This window comes from Moschus berezovskii, chromosome 22 (assembly GCF_049115385.1).
Source record: "Moschus berezovskii isolate FMDL1 chromosome 22, NW_MosBer_1.0, whole genome shotgun sequence".
Lineage (NCBI taxonomy): Eukaryota > Metazoa > Chordata > Mammalia > Artiodactyla > Moschidae > Moschus > Moschus berezovskii.
This window is the reverse complement of record NC_142481.1, coordinates 12,302,293-12,323,316: the sequence shown is the minus strand read 5'-3', so window position 1 is coordinate 12,323,316 and position 21,024 is coordinate 12,302,293. Positions and strand designations below refer to the sequence as shown.

Sequence of the window (21,024 nt, the reverse complement as noted above, 5' to 3'; positions counted from 1 at the left end):
AAGGGACTGCCAAAGAATGCTCAAACTACCACACAATTGCACTCATCTCACACGCTAGTAAAGTCATGCTGAAAATTCTCCAAGCCAGGCTTCAGCAATATGTGAACCGTGAACTGCCAGATGTTCAAGCAGGTTTTAGAAAAGGCAGAGGCACCAGAGATCAAATTGCCAACATCCGCTGGATCATGGAGAAAGCAAGAGAGTTCCAGAAAAACATCTATTTCTGCTTCATTGACTATGCCAAAGCCTTTGACTGTGTGGATCACAATAAACTGTGGAACATTCTGAAAGAGATGGGAATCCCAGACCACCTGACCTGCCTCTTGAGAAACCTGTATGCAGGTCAGGAAGCAACAGTTAGAACTGGACATGGAACAACAGACTGGTTCCAAATAGGAAAAGGAGTATGTCAAGGTTGTATATTGTCACCCTGCTTATTTAACTTATATGCAGAGTACATCATGAGGAAAGCTGGGCTGGAAGAAGCACCAGCAGGAATCAAGATTGCTGGGAGAAATATCAATAACCTCAGATACGCAGATGACACCACCCTTATGGCAGAAAATGAGGAGGAACTAAAAAGCCTCTTGATGAAAGTGAAAGAGGAAAGTGAAAAGTTTGGCTTGAAGCTCAACATTCAGAAAACGAAGATCATGGCATCTGATCCCATCACTTCATGGGAAATAGATGGAAAAACAGTGGAAACAGTGTCAGACTTTATTTTTTTGGGCTCCAAAATCACTGCAGATGCTGATTGCAGCCAGGAAATTAAAAGACACTTACTCCTTGGAAGGAAAGTTATGACCAACCTAGATAGCATATTAAAAAGTAGAGACATTACTTTGCCAACCAAGGTCCGCCTAGTCAAGGCTGTGGTTTTTCCCGTGGTCATGTATGGATGTGAGAGTTGGACTGTGAAGAAGCTGATCACCAAAGAATTGATGCTTTTGAACTGTGGTGCTGGAGAAGACTCTTGAGAGTCCCTTGGACTGCAAGGAGATCCAACCAGTCCATCCTAAAGGGTGTTCATTGGAAGGACTGATGCTAAAGCTGAAACTCCAATACTTTGGCCACCTCATGCGATGAGTTGACTCACTGGAAAAGACTCTGATGCTGGGAGGGATTGCGGGCGGGAGGAGAAGGAGACGACAGAGAATGAGATGGCTAGATGGCATCACTGACTCGATGGACATGAGTTTGAGTGAACTCCGGGAGTTGGTGATGGACAGGGAGGCCTGGCATGCCGTGATTCATGGGGTCGCAAAGAGTCAGACATGACTGATCGACTGAACTGAACTGAGGGACAGAGAGGCCTGGCGTGCTGCAGTCTGTGGGGTCACAAGAGTCGGACATGACTGGGCGACTCAACAACAACAACAACAAGAGCTGACTGGCCCCCCCCACCCAAAGTGATAATCCCTTCCTCTGTGAGCACTTCTTGAAATGAAGCCCATGAAGTCCTTTAAACATACCTGTATTTTTAAAATTAAGAATTACTTATGGACCTAGACAAGTAGTTGTTTAGTTACTTCTAGTAGGTTCTCTGGTAGCTCAGTGGTAAAGAATCCTCCTGCCAATGAGGAGACACAGGTTCAATCCCTGGGTCGGGAAAATTCCCTGGAGGAGGATATGGCAACCCACTCCAGCATTCTAGCCTGGGGGAAATCCCATGGACAGAGGAGTCTGGCCGGCTACAGTCCATGGAGTCCAAAAGAATGGGACACAACTGAGCACGCATGCACTCACACAGTAGGATCTCTGAAGACAAGCTTTCCAAAGGAACTGGTGGTGTAGGGTAAGGGAGTTAGAAAAGGCAAGGTTTGGAAAAAGAACGAGAGCGGCACTTTACAGGAACAGTTCACTTTTAATGAGGCGAGAAGGGGCAGCAGTCAGATTAGTGAGCTGCTGCACTAACCCAAGAAAAGAGTAAGTATATACAGGCATGTGTGTGGAAATCTACTGTCTTAAGGGGGCCTGTTCTTCTCCAAGGTTGTTCGGAGTAGTTATCTCTTAAACGGCTGGGGCAAGGAATTCTGGAGATAGGCCAGAGGCTGGACCTGCTGGAAGCTGGTCGTAATCAACCTTAATGTCCATTTTCTTTTTCCTTAGGTGAGAGAGTTCTTTGTTTTGCATAGAATGGTGGGGAGGACCCAGAGGGGAGTTTTAACTCCAGGCTATTTTGAGCCATGTAACTTTCCTTCAGGTGGTCTTCTAGGTAAGCATCAAGGTGTTTAAGCCCTGGTCCTGCAGGTAGACAACCTTGATAGGGACAAAGCTGTTGAATTTGCAGTCCTAACTCAATTATATATGTATTTCCTGTGGATGTTGAGTTCATACTGGACTTTGAAGAGCTAGGAAAAAGCTTTTCTTTTTCTTCTCTCTTCTGTTCTGACACATGCATTTCAGTGAGAAGGACATAACTTGCAAATCTGTGGCAAATTCAAGTTAGACTCCAATAGGCCAGGACTGGGGTGGGAAGCGCTGTCTACAATAGCTGAGACATGGAAGCAACCTAGGTGTCCATGACGAGATGAATGGATAAAGAAGCTGTGGGACATACATACAATGGACCACTCAGCCAGTGTGCTCTGAATAAGCAAGTTTACAGCTGGTCTCCGTCAGCAAATACCCACCCCAGTGTTCTTGCCTGGAGAATCCCAGGGACGGGGGAGCCTGGTGGGCTGCTGTCTATGGGGTCGCACAGAGGTGGACACGACTGAAGCGACTTAGCAGCAGCAGGTCAGCAAATGGGGAGGGGCAGAGATTCTGACAACTGTCTCCCAAGGTCCTCTTTGCCAAAGTTCAATGACCAGGAAGGTAGGGTTTCCTACAGACCTCCTCGTGGATGTGCCTTTTCATCTACTGACACCGAAGGAAAGGGCTGTGACCAGGCAGCCTGGAGGAGCCTTGTTAGAGGATTATGGGAGAGTTGGGGAAAGACAGTCTTCCACTTTCCCTAATGGTGAAAGAATCTCCTAGTGACGGAATAAGAACCTTGAGATGTCAGCAGTGTCACGAGCACTACCTCTTCTTTTTTGCATTACTTCTTCTTTTTGTTTCTCTTCGTCTCCCCTCCTCCTCCCTCTTCTTCTTCACTTCTCCATAAACTGTTTCTGTGGCTGTTGGAGATGGGGGACCTGAAGTTGCTTTCTTTGATTCCTGGGCATTAACGTGCAACTTTGTCAGTCTGAAAGGCATCAGCAGTGGTTGTTTAAGTCAGCGTCATGGGCTAGGCCCTCACCATGTCCAGGGTGATTCAGCACCCCAGGCCTTCATCCCTTTGAAACTTTTAGCTTCAGAGAAAGGCTTTTATTACCCATTTTTTTCCTGCTTGCTAACGTTCTGTTGGGTGATCATTAGAAGAGATGGATTATTAAATTCTACAATGGATATGAAGGAGGAAGCAGAACAGGCTCTATCTTGAAAGCTGGACTCCATCTTGGGTCGGATTGTGGACTTTTAAGTTCTATGCCCCGTATCTATGGAAACGACATACCAATGGAAAACCAGGCCCCTGGAAGGAAGAGCCCCAGGGCTCTCCATCACCTAAAAAACCCCCTAATTATCTGTGTAACTGAATAGAATCATACATTCTATTATGCTTATTGGGGTATGACCACAGGCCTATTGATAACTGTCCACTGTTAACTACCTAGGCTTAAGGCATATGAATCACGGTTAAGGTTGATTGTATCTTTCTTTTTCCTTTGTTCAGACTAATTTCAGGGAATTTTGGGGAGGTGGGTTTGGGCACATATGCTTAGGGTATATAAGGTTTTCACAAAAACTGGTCGGGGTCCTTGGTTAAGAGGAGACTCTACCTTGGGCCCGCCGGTGTAATAAAACTGCACTCCACTATCTGCATTGTCCTTTTGAGTGAGTGTGTTTCCTGGAACGTGTGGTCACAACAGATACAATGATACAGCAATGAGAATAAATTAGCACAACAGCATACAATGAGATGGATGACTCTCATAATTTTGAATGAAAGAACCAGACAGAGGTAAGGACATACTGTGTTTTTCCTATGTGGAAGAGCATGAACAGGCAGACCTATCTCACGCATTGGAAGTGAGGATGCTGGTTACTCTTTGAAGGGAAGTAATAGACATTCTAGGAATCAATGAATTAAAATGGACTGGAATGGGTGAATAAAACTCAGATGACCATTATATCTACTACTGTGGGCAGGAATCCCTTAGAAAAAATGGAGTAGCCATCATGGTCAACAAAAGAGTCCAAAATGCAGTACTTGGATGCAATCTTAAAAATGACAGAATGATTTCTGTTCGTTTCCAAGGCAAACCATTCAATATTACAGTAATCCAGGCCTATGCCCCAACCAGTAACGCTGAAGAAGCCGAAGTTGAACGGTTCTATGAAGACCTACAAGACCTTTTAGAACTAACACCCAAAAAAGATGTCCTTTTCATTATAGGGGACTGGAATACAAAAGTAGGAAGTCAAGAAACACCTGGAGTAACTGGCAAATTTGGTCTTGGAGCACGGAATGAAGCAGGGCAAAGGCTAATAGAGTTTTGTCAAGAGAACGCACTGGTCATAGCAAACACCCTCTTCCAACAACACAAGAGAAGACTCTACACATGGACATCACCAGACAGTCAACACCGAAATCAGATTGATTATATTCTTTGCAGCCAAAGATGGAGAAGCTGTATACAGTTAGCAAAAACAAGACCAGGAGCTGACTGTGGCTCAGATCATGAACTCCTTATTGCCAAATTCAGACTTAAATTGAAGAAAGTAGGGAAAACCACTAGACCATTCAGATATGACCTAAATCAAATCCCTTATGATTATACAGTGGAAGTGAGAAATAGATTTAAGGGACTAGATCTGATAGAGTGCCTGATGAACTCTGGACGGAGGTTCATGACATTGTACAGGAGACAGGGACCAAGACCATCCCCATGGAAAAGAAATGCAAAAAAGCAAAATGGCTGTCTGAGGAGGCCTTACAAATAGCTGTGAAAAGAAGAGAAGTAAAAAGCAAGGGAGAAAAGGAAAGATATAAGCATCTGAATGCAGAGTTTCAAAGAATAGCAAGGAGAGATAAGAAAGCCTTCCTCAGTGATCAATGCAAAGAAATAGAGGAAAACAACAGAATAGGGAAAACAAGAGAGCTCTTCAAGAAAATTAGAGATTCCAAGGGAACATTTCATGCAAAGATGGGCTCGATAAAGGACAGAAATGGTATGGACCTAACAGAAGCAGAAGATATTAAGAAGAGGTGGCAAGAATACACAGAAGAACTGTACAAAACAGATCTTCACGACCAAGATAGTCACGATAATGTGATCACTGACCTAGAGCCAGACATCTTGGAATGTGAAGTCAAGTGGGCCTTAGAAAGCATCACTATGAACAAAGCTAGTGGAGGTGATGGAATTCCAGTTGAGCTATTTCAAATCTTGAAAGATGAAGCTGTGAAAGTGCTGCACTCAATATGCCAGCAATTTGGAAAACTCAGCAGTGGCCATAGGACTGGAAAAGGTCAGTCTTCATTCCAATCCCAAAGAAAGGGACTGCCAAAGAATGCTCAAACTACCACACAATTGCACTCATCTCACACGCTAGTAAAGTCATGCTGAAAATTCTCCAAGCCAGGCTTCAGCAATATGTGAACCGTGAACTGCCAGATGTTCAAGCAGGTTTTAGAAAAGGCAGAGGCACCAGAGATCAAATTGCCAACATCCGCTGGATCATGGAGAAAGCAAGAGAGTTCCAGAAAAACATCTATTTCTGCTTCATTGACTATGCCAAAGCCTTTGACTGTGTGGATCACAATAAACTGTGGAACATTCTGAAAGAGATGGGAATCCCAGACCACCTGACCTGCCTCTTGAGAAACCTGTATGCAGGTCAGGAAGCAACAGTCAGAACTGTACATGGAACAACAGACTGGTTCCAAATAGGAAAAGGAGTACGTCAAGGCTGTATATTGTCACCTTGCTTATTTAACTTATATGCAGAGTACATCATGAAGAACGCTGGGCTGGAAGAAGTACAAGCTGGAATCAAGATTGCTGGGAGAAATATCAATAACCTCAGATATGCAGATGACACCACGCTTATGGCAGAAAGTGAAGAGGAACTCAAAAGCCTCTTGATGAAAGTGAAAGAGGAGAGTGAAAAGGTTGGCTTGAAGCTCAACATTCAGAAAACAAAGATCATGGCATCTGGTCCCATCACTTCATGGGAAATAGGTGGAAAAACAGTGGAAACAGTGTCAGACTTTATTTTTTTGGGCTCCAAAATCACTGCGGATGCTGATTGCAGCTATGAAATTAAAAGACACTTGCTCCTTAGAAGGAAAGTTATGACCAACCTAGAGAGTATATTTAAAAGCAGAGACATTACTTTGCCAACAAAGGTCCGTCTAGTCAAGGCTATGGTTTTTCCCGTGGTCATGTATGGATGTGAGAGTTGGCCTGTGAAGAAAGCTGATCACCGAAGAATGGATGCTTTTGAACTGTGGTGCTGGAGAAGACTCTTGAGAGTCCCTTATACTGCAACGAGATCCAACCAGTCCATCCTAAAGGAGATCAATCCTGGGTGTTCATTGGAAGGACTGATGCTAAAGCTGAAACTGCAATACTTTGGCCACCTCATGCGACGAGTTGACTCACTGGAAAAGACTCTGATGCTGGGAAAGGTTGGGGGCGGGAGGAGAAGGGGACGACAGAGAATGAGATGGCTGGATGGCATCACTGACTCTGTGGACATGAGTTTGAGTGAACTCCGGGAGTTGGTGATGGACGGGGAGGCCTGGCGTGCTGTGATTCATGGGGTCACAGAGTCAGACACAACTGAGCGACTGAACTGAACTGGAGATCTTCTTTAGGGTAGGAATGACATATTGACTGACTTGGGTGTTGCTAACATGGATTGTTCAACTCCTGAAAGTTCATAGATTTTTTTTTTAGAAACAGGTTTTTAAAAATTTATTTTTGGCTGCGCTAGACCTTTGTCGCTGCAAACAGTCTTTCTCTAGCTGTGGGTAGCCGGGGATCCTTTTCACTGCAGTGCACTGGCTTCTCATTGTGGTGGCTTCCCTTGTTGCCTTGCCTGGAGAACCCCATAGAGTAGCCTGGCAGGCTATAGTCCATTTGGTCACAAAGAGTTGGCCATGACTGAACGACTAACACTTTCACTTTCTGCGGAGACTGAACCCTGTGCTCCTACAGCTGTTGACTTTCAACACCCCGAGGGAATTCTGGGTGGGATGAGGCACTCTGTGCTCCAGGGAATCTGGTGGGGTAGCTGGATATTTTCAGGAACTGATTTCATGATTCCCATCCTTGCATCTCCTCATCTCTAGAAAAGCACTAAATCCCATCATGATGACATCACCTCCTCGTGTCTAGCAGAAAACCTTATAACATGAGCACTTAATCGCCTTGAACTCCCCCTTCAATGAAATCTTATATATTGACCTTCCCCGACTGCCTCTTCGGAGCAGGCTACCAGAGCTATCTGAGGTGCTGCCTCCCGGGCTACAGTCCTCATTTTGCCCCAAATAAAACGTAAGTCGCAGCTCTCAAGTTGTTCACCGTTTTTAGTCGACACCCCTCTAAATCAGATGGGGGTGGGAACAGCCATGTCCAAGAGAGAGGGGGGTACAGGCAGCATGAAGACCAGGGAAGAGGAGACCCATAAAAATCAGTGCTGAGAAGCAGGGCTTTAGGAAGACTGAGGAGCAGATCCAGCCCAGAGATGAAGATGAAGTCTCCTTCCCTCTCCCAAGCAGGGCAGTCAGCCTCGGAGCAAGCAGAACAAGAGGAAAGGCAGCATACCCTACAGTTTATTTGAGAAGCAGAAATACATAAGGGCTGCTATCAGAGCCAAACCAACCAAGGTTCCAATCATGATGCCGGCAATCGTTGTGAGGTGAAACAGAGAGTCTGTCATGGAAAGAAAAGAAAAGAACAGAATGAATGAAAGTGACATTATTTTACAGCAGGAGGTGCTCTACGAAAGAGTTGTCAACATTAAGTAATCTACTTGTGCCTTCAAGAAATCGATTTTCTGTGGGAGAGCTGTTGTGTGGTGATTAGGTGACCAGATCCTTGTGATTTTCTTTCTCTCTCCATGTATTTCTAGGTTGGTGACCAGAGTTGCCTCAGTTCCAATCTGGTCTTTCTGCACACATATATTTCTGAAGGCTTTGGAAATGTAAGAGGGACTGATGGTTATTTTTGTATGTTACTATTTCCCACCTTTTCATGGTTTTGTACATTATAACTTCCCACCTTTTCCTGGGGCTTCCTTGGTGGCTCAGATGGTAAAGAATCTGCCTGCAATGTAGGAGATGTGGGTTTGATCCCTGTGTCGGGAAGACCCCCTGGAGGAGGAAATGGCAACCCACTGTAGTATTTTTGCCTGGAGAATTCTATGGACAGAGGAGCCTGGGGGGCTACAGTCCATGGGATCGCAAAGAGTTGGACACAACTGAGTGACTAGCTCACACATCACCTCCCACTTTTTCATGACTGCATCTTCCTCTGGGTACCAGGTGTGACAGCTATGAATATGTGCCTCTCAGGTGTCTTGTGGTGGGCATTTATTGATGGAAAGCCCTCTGAATTCACTGCCCCTTCGCACAGAGAACACCCTTCACACGCTCCCAGTGAGGATGTGAATTCAATCATTCTATGAGAAATGATAGGGCCTTCCCTGGTAGCTCAGCTGGTAAAGAATCTCCCTGCAATACAGGAGACCCTGGTTTGATTCCTGGGTGGGGAAGACCTGTTGGAGAAGGGATAGGCTACCCAATGCAGTATTCTGGCCTGGAGAAGCTCTATACAGTCAGAAAAACAAGACCAGGAGCTGACTGTGGCTCAGACCACGGTCTCCTTATTGCAAAACTCAGACTTAAATTGAAAAAAGTAGGGAAAACCACTAGACTATTCATGTATGATCTAAATCAAATCCCCTACGATTATATAGTGGAAGTGACAAACAGATTCAAGGGATTAGATATGACAGAGTACCTGAAGAACTATGGACAGAGGTTCGTGACATTGTACAGGAGGCAGTGATCAAGACCATCCCCAAGAAAAAGACATGCAAAAAGGCAAAATGGTTGCTGAGGAGACCTTATAAATAGCTGAGAAAAGTAGAGAAGTCAAAGGCAAAGGAGAAAAAGAAAGATATACCCATCTGAACGCAGAGTTTCAAAGAATAACAAGGAGAGATAAGAAAGCCTTCCTCAGTGATCATTGCAAAGAAATAGAGGAAAATAATAAAATGGGAAAGACTAGAGATCTCTTCAAGGAAATTAGAGATACCAAGGGAACATTTCATGCAAAGATGGGCACAATAAAGGACAGAAATGTTATGGACCTAACAGAAGCAGAAGATATTAAGAAGAGGAGGCAAGAATAAATAGAACCATACAAAAAACATCTTCATGACCCAGATAATCACGATGGTGTGATCACTCACCTAGAGCCAGACATCCTGGAATGCAAAGTCAAGTGGGCTTTAGGAAGCATGACTACAAGCAAAGCTAGCGGAGGTGATTTAATTCCAGTTCCAGCGACTGAATTGAACTGATGAGAAATTATCTTCCTCCATGGGTGACTTAAGCTCAAGGACTCCCCATCAGCTTTGCAGACACCCTCTAAAACTGCACTGCAGCCTAAAACTTACTTCCTTCTCTTTCTTTTTCACTTGGGTCAGATATGCCTTGTGGTCTAAGGACCTTCCCAGGCTCCTCCCACTCCTGCCCCACTTTCCTAAACAGGCATTCTCCCAGTAAATGTCTTGCATGTCTAGTGCCATCTTGGCTGCATCTCAAGATGAAAAGTATCATACCAGACAAGAAATCTTGCAGTCAAATCTTTTTTTTTCTCTCCCATATTTAGTCAGTAACATGTTCCTATGAGTCTGTTTTATTCTTTCTCTCCCTTCCAATATGTAATATTTTTTGTATCACTTTCTTATCTGTTTTCTTCACTAGTCAACTCAAATCTGAAGATGAATGCTGATGTTAGCTATTGTTATGAGTGAAGTCGCTCAGTTGTGTCCGACTCTTTGCGACCCCATGGACTGTAGCCTACCAGGTACTTATTATAAGACAGATTCTCTGCTATATACTTTACACGTACCACATTTGATTCATATAATAACCCTGCCAGGTCAACATTCAGTTCAGTCGCTCAGTCATGTCCGACTCTTCGTGGTCTCATGGTCTGCAACACACCAGGCTTCCCTGTCCATCACCAACTCCCAGAGCTTACTCATACTCATGTCCATTGAGTCGGTGATGCCATCCAACCATCTCATCCTCTGTCATCCCCTTCTCCTGCCTTCAATCTTTCCCAGCATCAGGGTCTTTACCAATGAGTCAGTTCTTCGAATCAGGTAGCCAAAGTACTGGAGTTTCAGCTTCAGCATCAGTCCTTCTAATAAATATTCAGGCCTGATTTCCTTTAGGATTGACTGGTTGGATCTCCTTGCAGTTCCAAGGGACTCTCAAGAGTCTTCTCCAACACCACAGTTCAAAACCATCAGTTCTCTGGCACTCAGCTTTCTTTATCGGAGAAGGCAATGGCAAGCCACTCCAGTACTCTTGCCTAGAAAATCCCATGGATGGAGGAGCCTGGTAGGCTGCAGTCCGTGGGGTCGCTAAGGGTCGGACACGACTGAGCAACTTCACTTTCACTTTTCACACATTGGAGAAGGAAATGGCAACCCACTCCAGTGTTCTTGCCTGGAGAATCCCAGGGAAGGGGGAGCCTGGTGGGCTTCTGTCTATGGGGTCACACAGAGTCGGACACGACTGAAGTGACTTAGCAGCAGCAGCAGCAGCAGCTTTCTTTATAGTCCAACTCTCACATCCATACATGACTGCTGGAAAAACCATACCTTTGACTAGATGGACCTTTGTTTGTCTCTGTTTTTTAATATGCTATCTAGGTTGGTCATAACTTTTCTTCCAAGGAGCAAGTGTCTTTTAATTTCATGGCTGCAGTCACCATCTGCAGTGATTTTGGAGCCCAAGAAAATAAAGTCTGTCACTGTTTCCCCATCTATTTGCCATCAAATGATGGGACCGGATGCCATGATCTTCGTTTTTTCAATGTTGTGTTTTAAGCCAGCTTTTTCATTCTCCTCTTTCACTTTCATCAAGAAGCTCTTTAGTTCCTCTTCACTTTCTGCCATAAGGGTGGTATCATCTGTATATCTGAGGTTATTGATATTTTTCCTGGTGATCTTGATTCCAGTTTATGCTTCATCCAGCCTGGCATTTCGTGTGATGTACTCTGTATAGAAGTTAAATAAACAGGGTGACAATATACAGCCTTGACAAACTCCTTTCCCAATTTGGAACCAGTCTGTTGTTCCACGTCCGGTTCTAACTGTTGCCTCTTGACCTGCATTTCTCAGGAGGCAGGTCAGGTGGTCTGGTATTCCCACCTCTTAAGAATTTTCCACAGTTTGTTGTGATCCACACAGTCAAAGGCTTTGGTGTAATCAAGAAAGCAGAAGTAGATGTTTTTCTGGAATTCTCTTGCTTTTTCTATGATTCAGTGGATTTTGGCAATTTGATCTCTGGTTCCTCTGTCTTTTCTAAATCCTGCTTGAACATCTGGAATTTCACAACTCACGTACTGTTGAAGCCTGGTTTGGAGAATTTTGAGTGTTACTTTTCTAGCATGTGAGATGAGTGCAATTGTATGGTAGTGTGAACATTCTTTGGCATTGCCTTTCTTTGGGATTGGAATTAAAACTGACCTTCTCTAGTCCTGTGGCCACTGCTGAGTTTTCTGGTTTGCTGGCATATTGAGTGCAGGTCAACATTATTTCCACTTAACAGATGAAAAACCCAAGACTTCCAGTGATGATAAGAAAAAAGGTACCCAAAGTCATATAACTAATAAGAGGTGGATCTAGTGTAGTCCTTGACTGTAGGACTACCTGATTTTATAGAGCCCAATGGTAGTAATAGTAATAATAACATCTAATAGTTTGAGTGAACTCCGGGAGTTGGTGATGGACAGGGAGGCCTGGCGTGCTGTGACTCATGGGGTTGCAAAGAGTCGGACACGACTGAGCGACTGAACTGAACTGAATAGTTATGGAACATTTCCTCAGTGTGTGGAATTTTACTAAGGGTTTAATTGAATAGTACGTTAAATCTTTGAAACAATGACATGAAGCACAGACGTTTTAGTATGATTTCAGTTGAGGACTCTGGGGCTCAGTGAAGTTAAGAATCTCATGCAAGAATTTATAATTGTAAATGGTTACCCTGAAAAAGAAGAAAGATCTCAAATCAACAAGCAAACGTTACAAATGAAGGAACTAGCAAAAGAAGAACAAACCATACCATAAGCTAGCAGAAGGAAAAACATCGTAACAGAGTGGAGATAAAAAAAATAGAGAATGGAAAACTAATAGAGAAAAAACAATAAAACAAGAAATTGGTTCTTCAAAAGAGAATAAGAAAGGCTTCCCTGGTTGGCTCAATGTTAAAGAGTTTGTCTGCCAATTCAGGAGACATGGGTTTGACCCTTGATCTGGGAAGATCCCACATGCTGCAGAGCAGCTGAGCCTGAGATCCACAACTCCACATCTAGAGCCTGTGCTCTAGAGCCAGGGAGTTGCAATTACTGATCCCACGGGCTGCAACTTCTGAAGTCCATAGGCCCTAGAGCCCATTCTCCAGACAAGAGAAGCCACTGCAACGAGACGCCTGTGCACTGCGACTAGAGAGTAAACCCCACTCACCACAGCTAGAGAACAGCCAGCGCAGCAGTGAAGATCCAGCACAGCGAAGTAAATCAACAATTGGGGAAAAAGATGAACAATTTTGACAAAACTTACCTAGACTGATCAAGAAAAATAGGGAAGATTCAGATTACTAAAATCAGCAAGGAAAGTGGGGATGTTGCTACTAATTCTCAAGAAATAATGAGTTATAGAAGTATTATGAGTAATTGTATGCCAACAAATTGCATAACTTCAGTAAAATGGACAAATTCCTAGAAACACAGATGCTACCAAAGTGGAATCGCAAAGACTGCAACCCCATGGACTGTAGCCCGCCAGTCTCCTCTTCCCGTGGACTTCGCCAGGCAAGAATACTGGAGTGGATTGCCATGCCCTCCTCCAGGAGAATCTTCCTGACCCCGGGATTGAACCTGCATCTCTTACTTTTCCTGCCTTGGCAGACAGGTTCTTTACTACTAGCACTACCTGGGAAGCTCCAGTGTTATAGAGGCCATATATTAAAACCCACATCTAACACCATTCTAAGTGTGAAAGACTGAAAGTTTTCCCTCTAAGATCAAAAACAAGATAAGGATGCCTGCTTTTGCCACTTCTATTCAAAACAATATTGAAAGTAATAGACAAGGTTTCCCCGGTAGCTCAGTGGTAAAGAGCCCACCTGTCAATGCAGGAGACATGGGTTCCACCCCAGTCTGAGAAGATCCCATATGCAATGGAGTAATTAAGCCTGTGCGAAAAACCCCACACAGCCACAAAGACCCAGCCTGGCCAAAAATAAATAAAACAATTATTTTGAAAATTAATTAATAAAAAAGTGCCCATTGCATTAAGAATCTATACCAGGTATCTCATTTAATTCTAATAGAACTTTGTGAGTTACAAACAATAACTTTAAAAAAAGTAATAGACCAATTCGGTGCCAAAGAAAGAAAAGATACTAAAATTGTAAATTAAGAAGCAAAATTAACTGTTTGCAGAAGATGTGGCCTTAAATATTAACAGAAAACCCTAAAAATTTCACAAAAAAACCTGTTAGGTCTAATAAACAAATTTGATAGAGCTGTAGGATATGAAACCAACACATAAATGCAGTTCTATTTCTCTATATGAACAGTGAACAATATGAAAAGAAAAATTTAAAACTTCCCTTTATATGCTGCGTGAAGGATATAAGGCTAACATGCCCCTTGACAAAAATAGCAGAGGCCTTTGGACCTGACAACATGCCTACAGTGAAGGAATTGCTACCTGAATCATAGTATCTAACCACCATTTTTATAAAAATAAATTCCACTTATAACAGCATCAATAAGAATAAAATTTAGGAATTTTGGAGCTGACAGACTTGTACAAGAGAAACTAAAAAAAAATTTTTTTCAAAGGAAAAACATAGTGTAAGAAATTAAAGAAGACATGAATAAATGAAAAGTGTTCGTGGGCTGGAAGACTTAATAGTGCTTAGATGACAATACTAACCAAGGTGAACTGGATATATGGGTAACGACTGCAAAATATGAATGGACTTACTTAATACCACTGAGCTATAACCTGCAGAATTATTTACATGATAAATCTTACATTTTTTTTTTTTACCATATAAAGATCGTGTAGCAGAAAAAAAAAAAAAAATCTTGTGCAAAGTCACAGAGTAAATGCCGGCCCCAGGATTAGAAACTTACTGAATTTTTTTTTCTGTGTGTGTGTGTGTGTGTGCATGTTTGTGTGGGTGTGTGTTAGTTGCCCAGTTGCATCCAACTCTTTGTGACCCCATGGACTGTAGAGAATTCCATGGAATTCTCTAGGCAAGAATATTGGAGTGGGTAACCATTCCCTTCTCCAGGGGAATCTTCCCAACTCAGGGATCAAATTCGGATCTCCTATATTGCGGGCAGATTCTTCATCCTCTGAGCCACCAGGGAAGCACCCTGCCTTTTTTTTTTCGGAGATGGAGCTGTTAGGATTTTGCTATCTTTTTATTGTAACAGTCTCCTCACTGATATTCTGCCTGCTGTGACCTCGATCCACTGTGCACCCCGTTGGTGGAGCCATCCTCTTGGGAAGATGGAGCATGAGACAAGCGGTCACTTACGTTTCACCTTTTTCACCTTCAACTCAAAGGTCTCACTTCTGTTGGAAGTGCCTATGTTGAAGATCTCACACTGATAATCCCCGGCATTTTCCTGCTTGACGGGGTCTATGGTGAGGCTCTTCCTGTCCTCGGACAGGAAGATGTTCTTTGCGGATTTTAACTGCCGCCTGTTGAAGATCCACTTGACGCTGATGTCAGTTTCATTTGTGATACAGGTAATGACCACCCTGTTCTCTTTTTCTCTGACCATGGGGTCGCTGACTTGGATGGAGGGCCGCTGCAGCAGGCCTGTGGAGAGAACAGAGGAGGTGACTAGGTCAGCGGCCTGGGGCCAAGCTCCTTCCTCGGGTGTCTCAGCCACTGCGGGGTCAGTGAGCTCTGTAAAGGTGACCCCGAGGAGGACCCTGAGCCTGTGAACAAGGCTGTGGGTCTCTCTTCAAGAGAAGATGTGTCAGGAGAAGTTTCCCTTTCCTCCCTCACCTCAATGATACCTGAATGACCCTGACCTGTCCATTAGACATCTCTGCGGTACCTTCTCAATCCATATGTACAGCATCCTCAGCCTGAAGTGAAATTTTCCCTGTGAACTTTGATGGACCCTTTCCTAGAACTTCCTTTGGTTCTAAAAAGTTTCAGGTCTCATTTGTTATACACCCTTCTGTGTATGTTACGGAAGACAGTTTTGCCACCCCTGTGTATCTGTGGGGCCGAGGGAACTTTACGCAAAGCAGGAAAGGCAATTACTTCTCTTTGAAATTTTTTACTGGCTTTCCCGGAGGCTCAGAGGTAAAAGATCCGCCTGCCAATGCAGGAGACAGGAGATGTGAGTTCGATTCCTGGGTCGGGAAGATTCCCTGGAGAAGGAAATGGCAACCTGCTCTAGTATTTGTGCCCAGAGAATCCCACGGACAAAAGAGCCTGACGGGCTATAGTCCATGGGGTCACGAAGAGTTAGACGTGACTGAGCGCACACGTTTGCATCTAAGGGCAGGGAAGCTGTGCAGAGCAGGGCCAGTCCTTGATGGAATGACGGAGAAAGAAGGTGAGAGACATGGAAGGGGCAGAGAGAGAGAGAAATGTCCATTTACAAGCGACTTCAAAGTGGGGCTTTCAAGTGACTTCAAACATCCAGAGGTGCAAGAGCCCCACCACTGCCCAGAAGCAGGACCCCTGCCTCCCACCCCTGGAAACCCTCCCACAGCGGAGCAGCCCCATAGACACCATGAGACTAGGCTCCAAATGCACTTTAGGGGCAGGTGGTCAGAGGGTAAAACATGGCTCCCCTCCCTGGAAAGACAGGCGGCAGGCGTGGCCAGAGCCTCCTAGGACTCTGCTTCCAGATTCCAGCACCTGAAGAGATCACAGATCATTCATTCGTCCTTATTCCTTCCATTCTTCCCTCCCCAAAAAAACACTGAGAGCCTGCTGCCTGTCAGGCCCTGCGCTGGCTGCAGGTGTAGATGGGGAGTGAGGAGCTGAGTCCTTTCCATTTTACTCCAGTGGGAGTGACACCCAACACCTCTAGTAACCAGCAAATAAATGATCTCTGGTTCACTCAGTGCAAGGAGCTTGTCCATCAGCTACCTAAGGAGGGGAGGCCTGGACATTCCTGTCACTGATTTGATGGTTGATGCAGGTAATTTAGTTCTAGAATACAGAGAAATAATTCTGAATAAACAGAATTATTTCTCTGTTTCCTTTTACTTCTCAGTTCACACACTCTCTCTCTGAGTTGGGGATGCCCAAAAAGAAAGGATCTGAACCAACAGCTGGCTTCTGCATTCCTAGATATTATAATAAGACCCCTGGGATGGAGGAGAGGTGGAGCTGTGCTGCTGGCCTGACCCTGATTGGCCAGTTATGGTCTGCGTGACTCTGATTCACTGATTGAATCCCCCTAGTTGGACTGTGAAGAAAGCTGAGCGCCGAAGAATTGATGCTTTTGAACTGTGGTGCTGGAGAAGACTCTTGAGAGTCCCTTGGACTGCAAGGAAATCCAACCAGTCCATTCTAAAAGAGATCAATCCTGGGTGTTCATTGGAAGGACTTATGCTAAAGCTGAAATTCCAATACTTTGGCCACCTCATGCGACGAGTTGACTCACTGGAAAAGAGTCTGATGCTAGGAGGGATTGGGGGTAGGAGGAGATGGGGACGGCAGAGAATGAGATGGCTGGATGGCATCACCAACTCGATGGACATGAGTTTGAGTGAACTCCGGGAGTTGGTGATGGACAGGGAGACCTGGCGTGCTGTGGTTCATGGGGTCACAAAGAGTCGGTCACGACTAAGCAACTGAACTGAACTGAATACCTCACTTTCTCTTCCATAAAATAGGCTAAATGGCAAATTATCTCTGGACTGTCAGTGTACTGTAATGACCTTAAATCATTCATAATTAATAACCTAAAGCTGGGCATAGTACTGTACTTCCGTACTGTGCCAAGTCATTTCAATCTTGCCTGACTCTGTGTGACCCCATGGACTGTAGCCCGCCAGGCTCCTCTGTCCATGGGGTTCTCCAGGCAAGAATTCTGGAGTGGGTTGCCATTTCCTTCTCCAGGGGATCTTCCCGACCCAGGGATCGAACCTGCGTCTCCTGCATTGCAGGTGGTTTCTTTACCACTAGCGCCACCTGGGAAGACCAAATCATTCATAATTAATTACCTAAAGCTGAACATAGAAAAGTCACCAAGTAAACTTGTTTACTATTATTTGCGCCCACAGGAGAGGGCTCTCTGGGCTGCCCTCTGCGGGGTGAGGAGCTGCCGGGAGCATCTTCTCTTCTCTGGTCTTTCTTGGGGACGCTGACCTTCCTCTGGAGTCTCCTCTGACCCCCAGGGGGTCAGCTAACAGTGTGGGGACCCAGCCTAGCCTGCTTTCCATGCTGAGTCTCGGGGGAAGGACTGGACTCCACCCCTGCTCAGACGCGGCTCTAGGGGCTGAGCGCCGATGACCTGCTGAGAAACCTTGGCCTCAGGGAGCTGGGGAGTCATCCGCCCCAGTCAGCCCCGCCTGAGAGGCCAACACCCACCAGCGGCACAGGTTCTCCATGGTCGCTGGAGCCGGGACCCTGGGACAGGGTCAGGGAGGGGCTTCCCCGTGGGCCTGAGCTTCTCTGTGAGGATCCCTCAGGCCAGGGCCCTACTGGTCCTGCAGGGTCTTCCTCACGGTCATGGTCGCAGGGAGGGAGCCAGCGGGGCTGGACCGAGAGTTCTCTCCCTCTGCTGAGTCCCTCCCATCAGACCGTCCTTCTTTCTGCAGTGTCTGCAGGGTCCAGATCCCGTGAATGGAATTCTGACCCTTTGGAGTTTGTCTCCACAGTTTGTGTCCTAAATGTTCAAACCCCAACACGGGACATAATGTAGAGGGAGATGGAGGCACCATCCGGGTCTGTCAGTCCTGCCAGTATGTATAGAATTCACCTCACTCAACACCCCGAGGTCAAAGAGGAAGCACTCACTGTATACTTGGAGATCTCCAGATGCTGAAACATTTGTTAAATCATGCTTTACAGTCATCGCAGTGTAGGTCCCTGAGTCCTGCTTCTTGACAGATTGGATTATCAGGGAGCCATTGGGTTGTACTGTCTCTCGACCGGTGTTTAAAGGCCCACGCATATGTGAATTTTCAAGTACTTGGTAGCCTTCAATTGCAGCGTTTTGCTCTACCCTGTTCCCTCTGAACCAGCCATAGCCTATGATAAACCCTTCCTTTCCGAGGATGTTTAAAACAGCGACCGACCCTTCTGCAGCAAGTGGGGGCACTGTTTCAACAGTGAGGCGGGCAGTGGTGGGCGGGGTCCAGAAGGATAAGAGTGAGACTAGGAGAGAAGAGAGAGAAACCAGTTAATATCTGACCAGTGTGGGGGAGGGGAACATGGCGCCTTGGGTCCCGAGCAGGTCTCTTCATCCCTCAGCCTCGGTGTATGAGTGTGTGTGTGTGAGTGTGTGTGTGTGAGTGTGTGTGTGTGAGTGTGTGTGTGTGTGTGAGTGTGTGTGTGTGAGTGTGTGTGTGGTTCAAGGTCAGCAGCATGACCCCCATCACTTCAGCGCCTTTGGGCTCGTTTTTTCCTGTTTCCCCAGCTGTGCCCTGGCTGACTCCCTCGCTGCCCTCACACGCCTGCTCACACTCAGGGGCCTCTTGGGAGCTGCCCCTCCCCCCGACCAGCTGCTCTGAAGACCCTCCGTGTTCACTTGCTGACCCTTCCCCGCTCGATTCCTGTGTGACTCCTGTCAAAACCTACCAGCACATTCTCCATCTCTCTGCTTGTCTGTCTTCCTCCCCCCAGAGCGTGGGCTCTGTGAGGGCAGAGGCTTGTCTGATTTTCTTGTACCCAAATTTCTGGTGAGGGAACCTCTACAGCCTGGTGTTTGTCAGCTTTTAAGAGTTGTAGAGAAGGGTGTTGTTTAGTGTCTTGGTGTGTTCTTTCTGGAGTGACACCCAGACATGAATTGTTATTATTGTCATCAGTCTTCAATAGTTATTGCTCAGTGAAGAATAATTTCTTAAATAACTTGTAAAACCTACAGCAGTTGAGGTCTCCCCGCCCCTCACCAGCTCTAGTTCATGCAGCGTCCCCTGTGGCTGAGCCCCCCGCCCTCCCCTGCTCCCCTGTCCTCTGCCCTCGGGTCTGAACAGAAGCCCTCTGTCCCCTCAGAGCCCTGTCTCCTGCAGGGACCAGCCAGTCTCTTGTTCTCCAGTCTCGGCCCACTCCCTAAAATTGTCCCCTCTCACCTGCCAGGAGGAGCCTGTTCCAGGGGACATGCCTCCTGCTTGCAGGGCCTGACGGGGGCTGCATGGTGCCTGCTGTCTGCTGTGTCCCTCCGTCTGAGGAGAACTTCTGGTCCAGAAACGCTCACGAGCACTGCATTGCTTGTGTGAGCTGTGCTGTCCTTCCTGCTCTGTGCTGGGCCTGCCCCCCCAGCAGGAGCGCTTGGTTGGGTCTCTGCCCAGGCCCCGCCCTCTCCCTCCCCTCTCATCCTGCCCCCTCTCCCTCCTCTCTCATCCTGCCCTCCCTGCTGGCCCCCCTCCCCCATCCCCTTCTGTCTGTATTTCTAGTCCCTGAACTCTGCCGAGTCCTCTGCCTTCCAGAGGAGTGAGTTTCCACCTACACACACACACACACATCTACACACAGCCCTACACACACACATGCCTACATACACATACCTACACACACACACCCCTACACACACATACATAGCTACACACACACCCCTACACACACATACATAGCTACACACACAGTCCTCTGCCTTCCAGAGCAGTGATTCTCCACCTACACACATACACATCTACACACACCCCTACACACCCCTACACACACACACATGCCTACACACACATACCTACACATCTACACACACATTCCTACACATACACACCCGTACACACACATGCCTACACACACCCCTACACACCCCTACACACCTACACACCCATGCACACACATACATACCTACACACACAGCTACACGCAGACACCTACATACACACATGTCTACTCACACCCTATACACACACACCTACAAACCCAAATCTACACACACCCCTACACACACCTACACACCTACACACACATACCCTACACACACTCCTACACACACACCCACATACCCCTACACACCCCCTACACACACAGCTACACACAGACACCTACATACACACACATGCACACACACCCCTGCACACCTACACACACATCCCTACACACCTATACACACATTGCTACACACACACACCCCTACACACACTCCTACACACACACCCCTACACACACATACATACCTACACACACACATTCCACACACCTATACACACACACCTACAAATACACATCTACACACACCCCTGCACACACACATCCCTGCACACACACATCCCTTCACACAGACCCTATACACACACCCCTACACACACACCCCTACACACACATACATACCTACACACACACATTCCACACACCTATACACACACACCTACAAATACACATCTACACACACCCCTGCACACACACATCCCTGCACACACACATCCCTTCACACAGACCCTATACACACACCCCTACACACACATACATACCTACACACACACATTCCACACACCTATACACACACACCTACAAACACACATCTACACACACCCCTGCACACACACATCCCTACACACAGA

General features: G+C 46.0%; 1 protein-coding gene and 1 non-coding gene across 3 annotated transcripts; one reads left to right on the top strand and one right to left on the bottom strand.

Moving 5' to 3' along the window:
- Positions 1 to 6,703: 6,703 nt before the first annotated feature.
- Positions 6,704 to 19,744, bottom strand: LOC129546753 (cell adhesion molecule CEACAM21-like). Of its 2 annotated transcripts, XM_088830303.1 has the most exons (4): positions 19,588 to 19,744; positions 18,314 to 18,673; positions 14,852 to 15,139; positions 6,704 to 7,925 (listed from the first exon to the last, which is right to left on the bottom strand). In XM_088830303.1, exons 1-4 carry the CDS (start codon positions 19,649 to 19,651, stop codon positions 7,819 to 7,821), a joined length of 819 nt encoding a protein of 272 aa, XP_088686429.1. In that variant the 5' UTR covers positions 19,652 to 19,744; the 3' UTR covers positions 6,704 to 7,818. The 2 variants fall into 2 exon arrangements, with proteins under 2 accessions (XP_088686429.1, XP_055268006.2); XM_055412031.2 differs by lacking the exon at positions 18,314 to 18,673.
- LOC129547390 (U6atac minor spliceosomal RNA) lies at positions 13,916 to 14,040 on the top strand. The gene has a single exon (XR_008684067.1). It is a non-coding gene; the product is annotated as a U6atac minor spliceosomal RNA (small nuclear RNA).
- Positions 19,745 to 21,024: the final 1,280 nt, after the last annotated feature.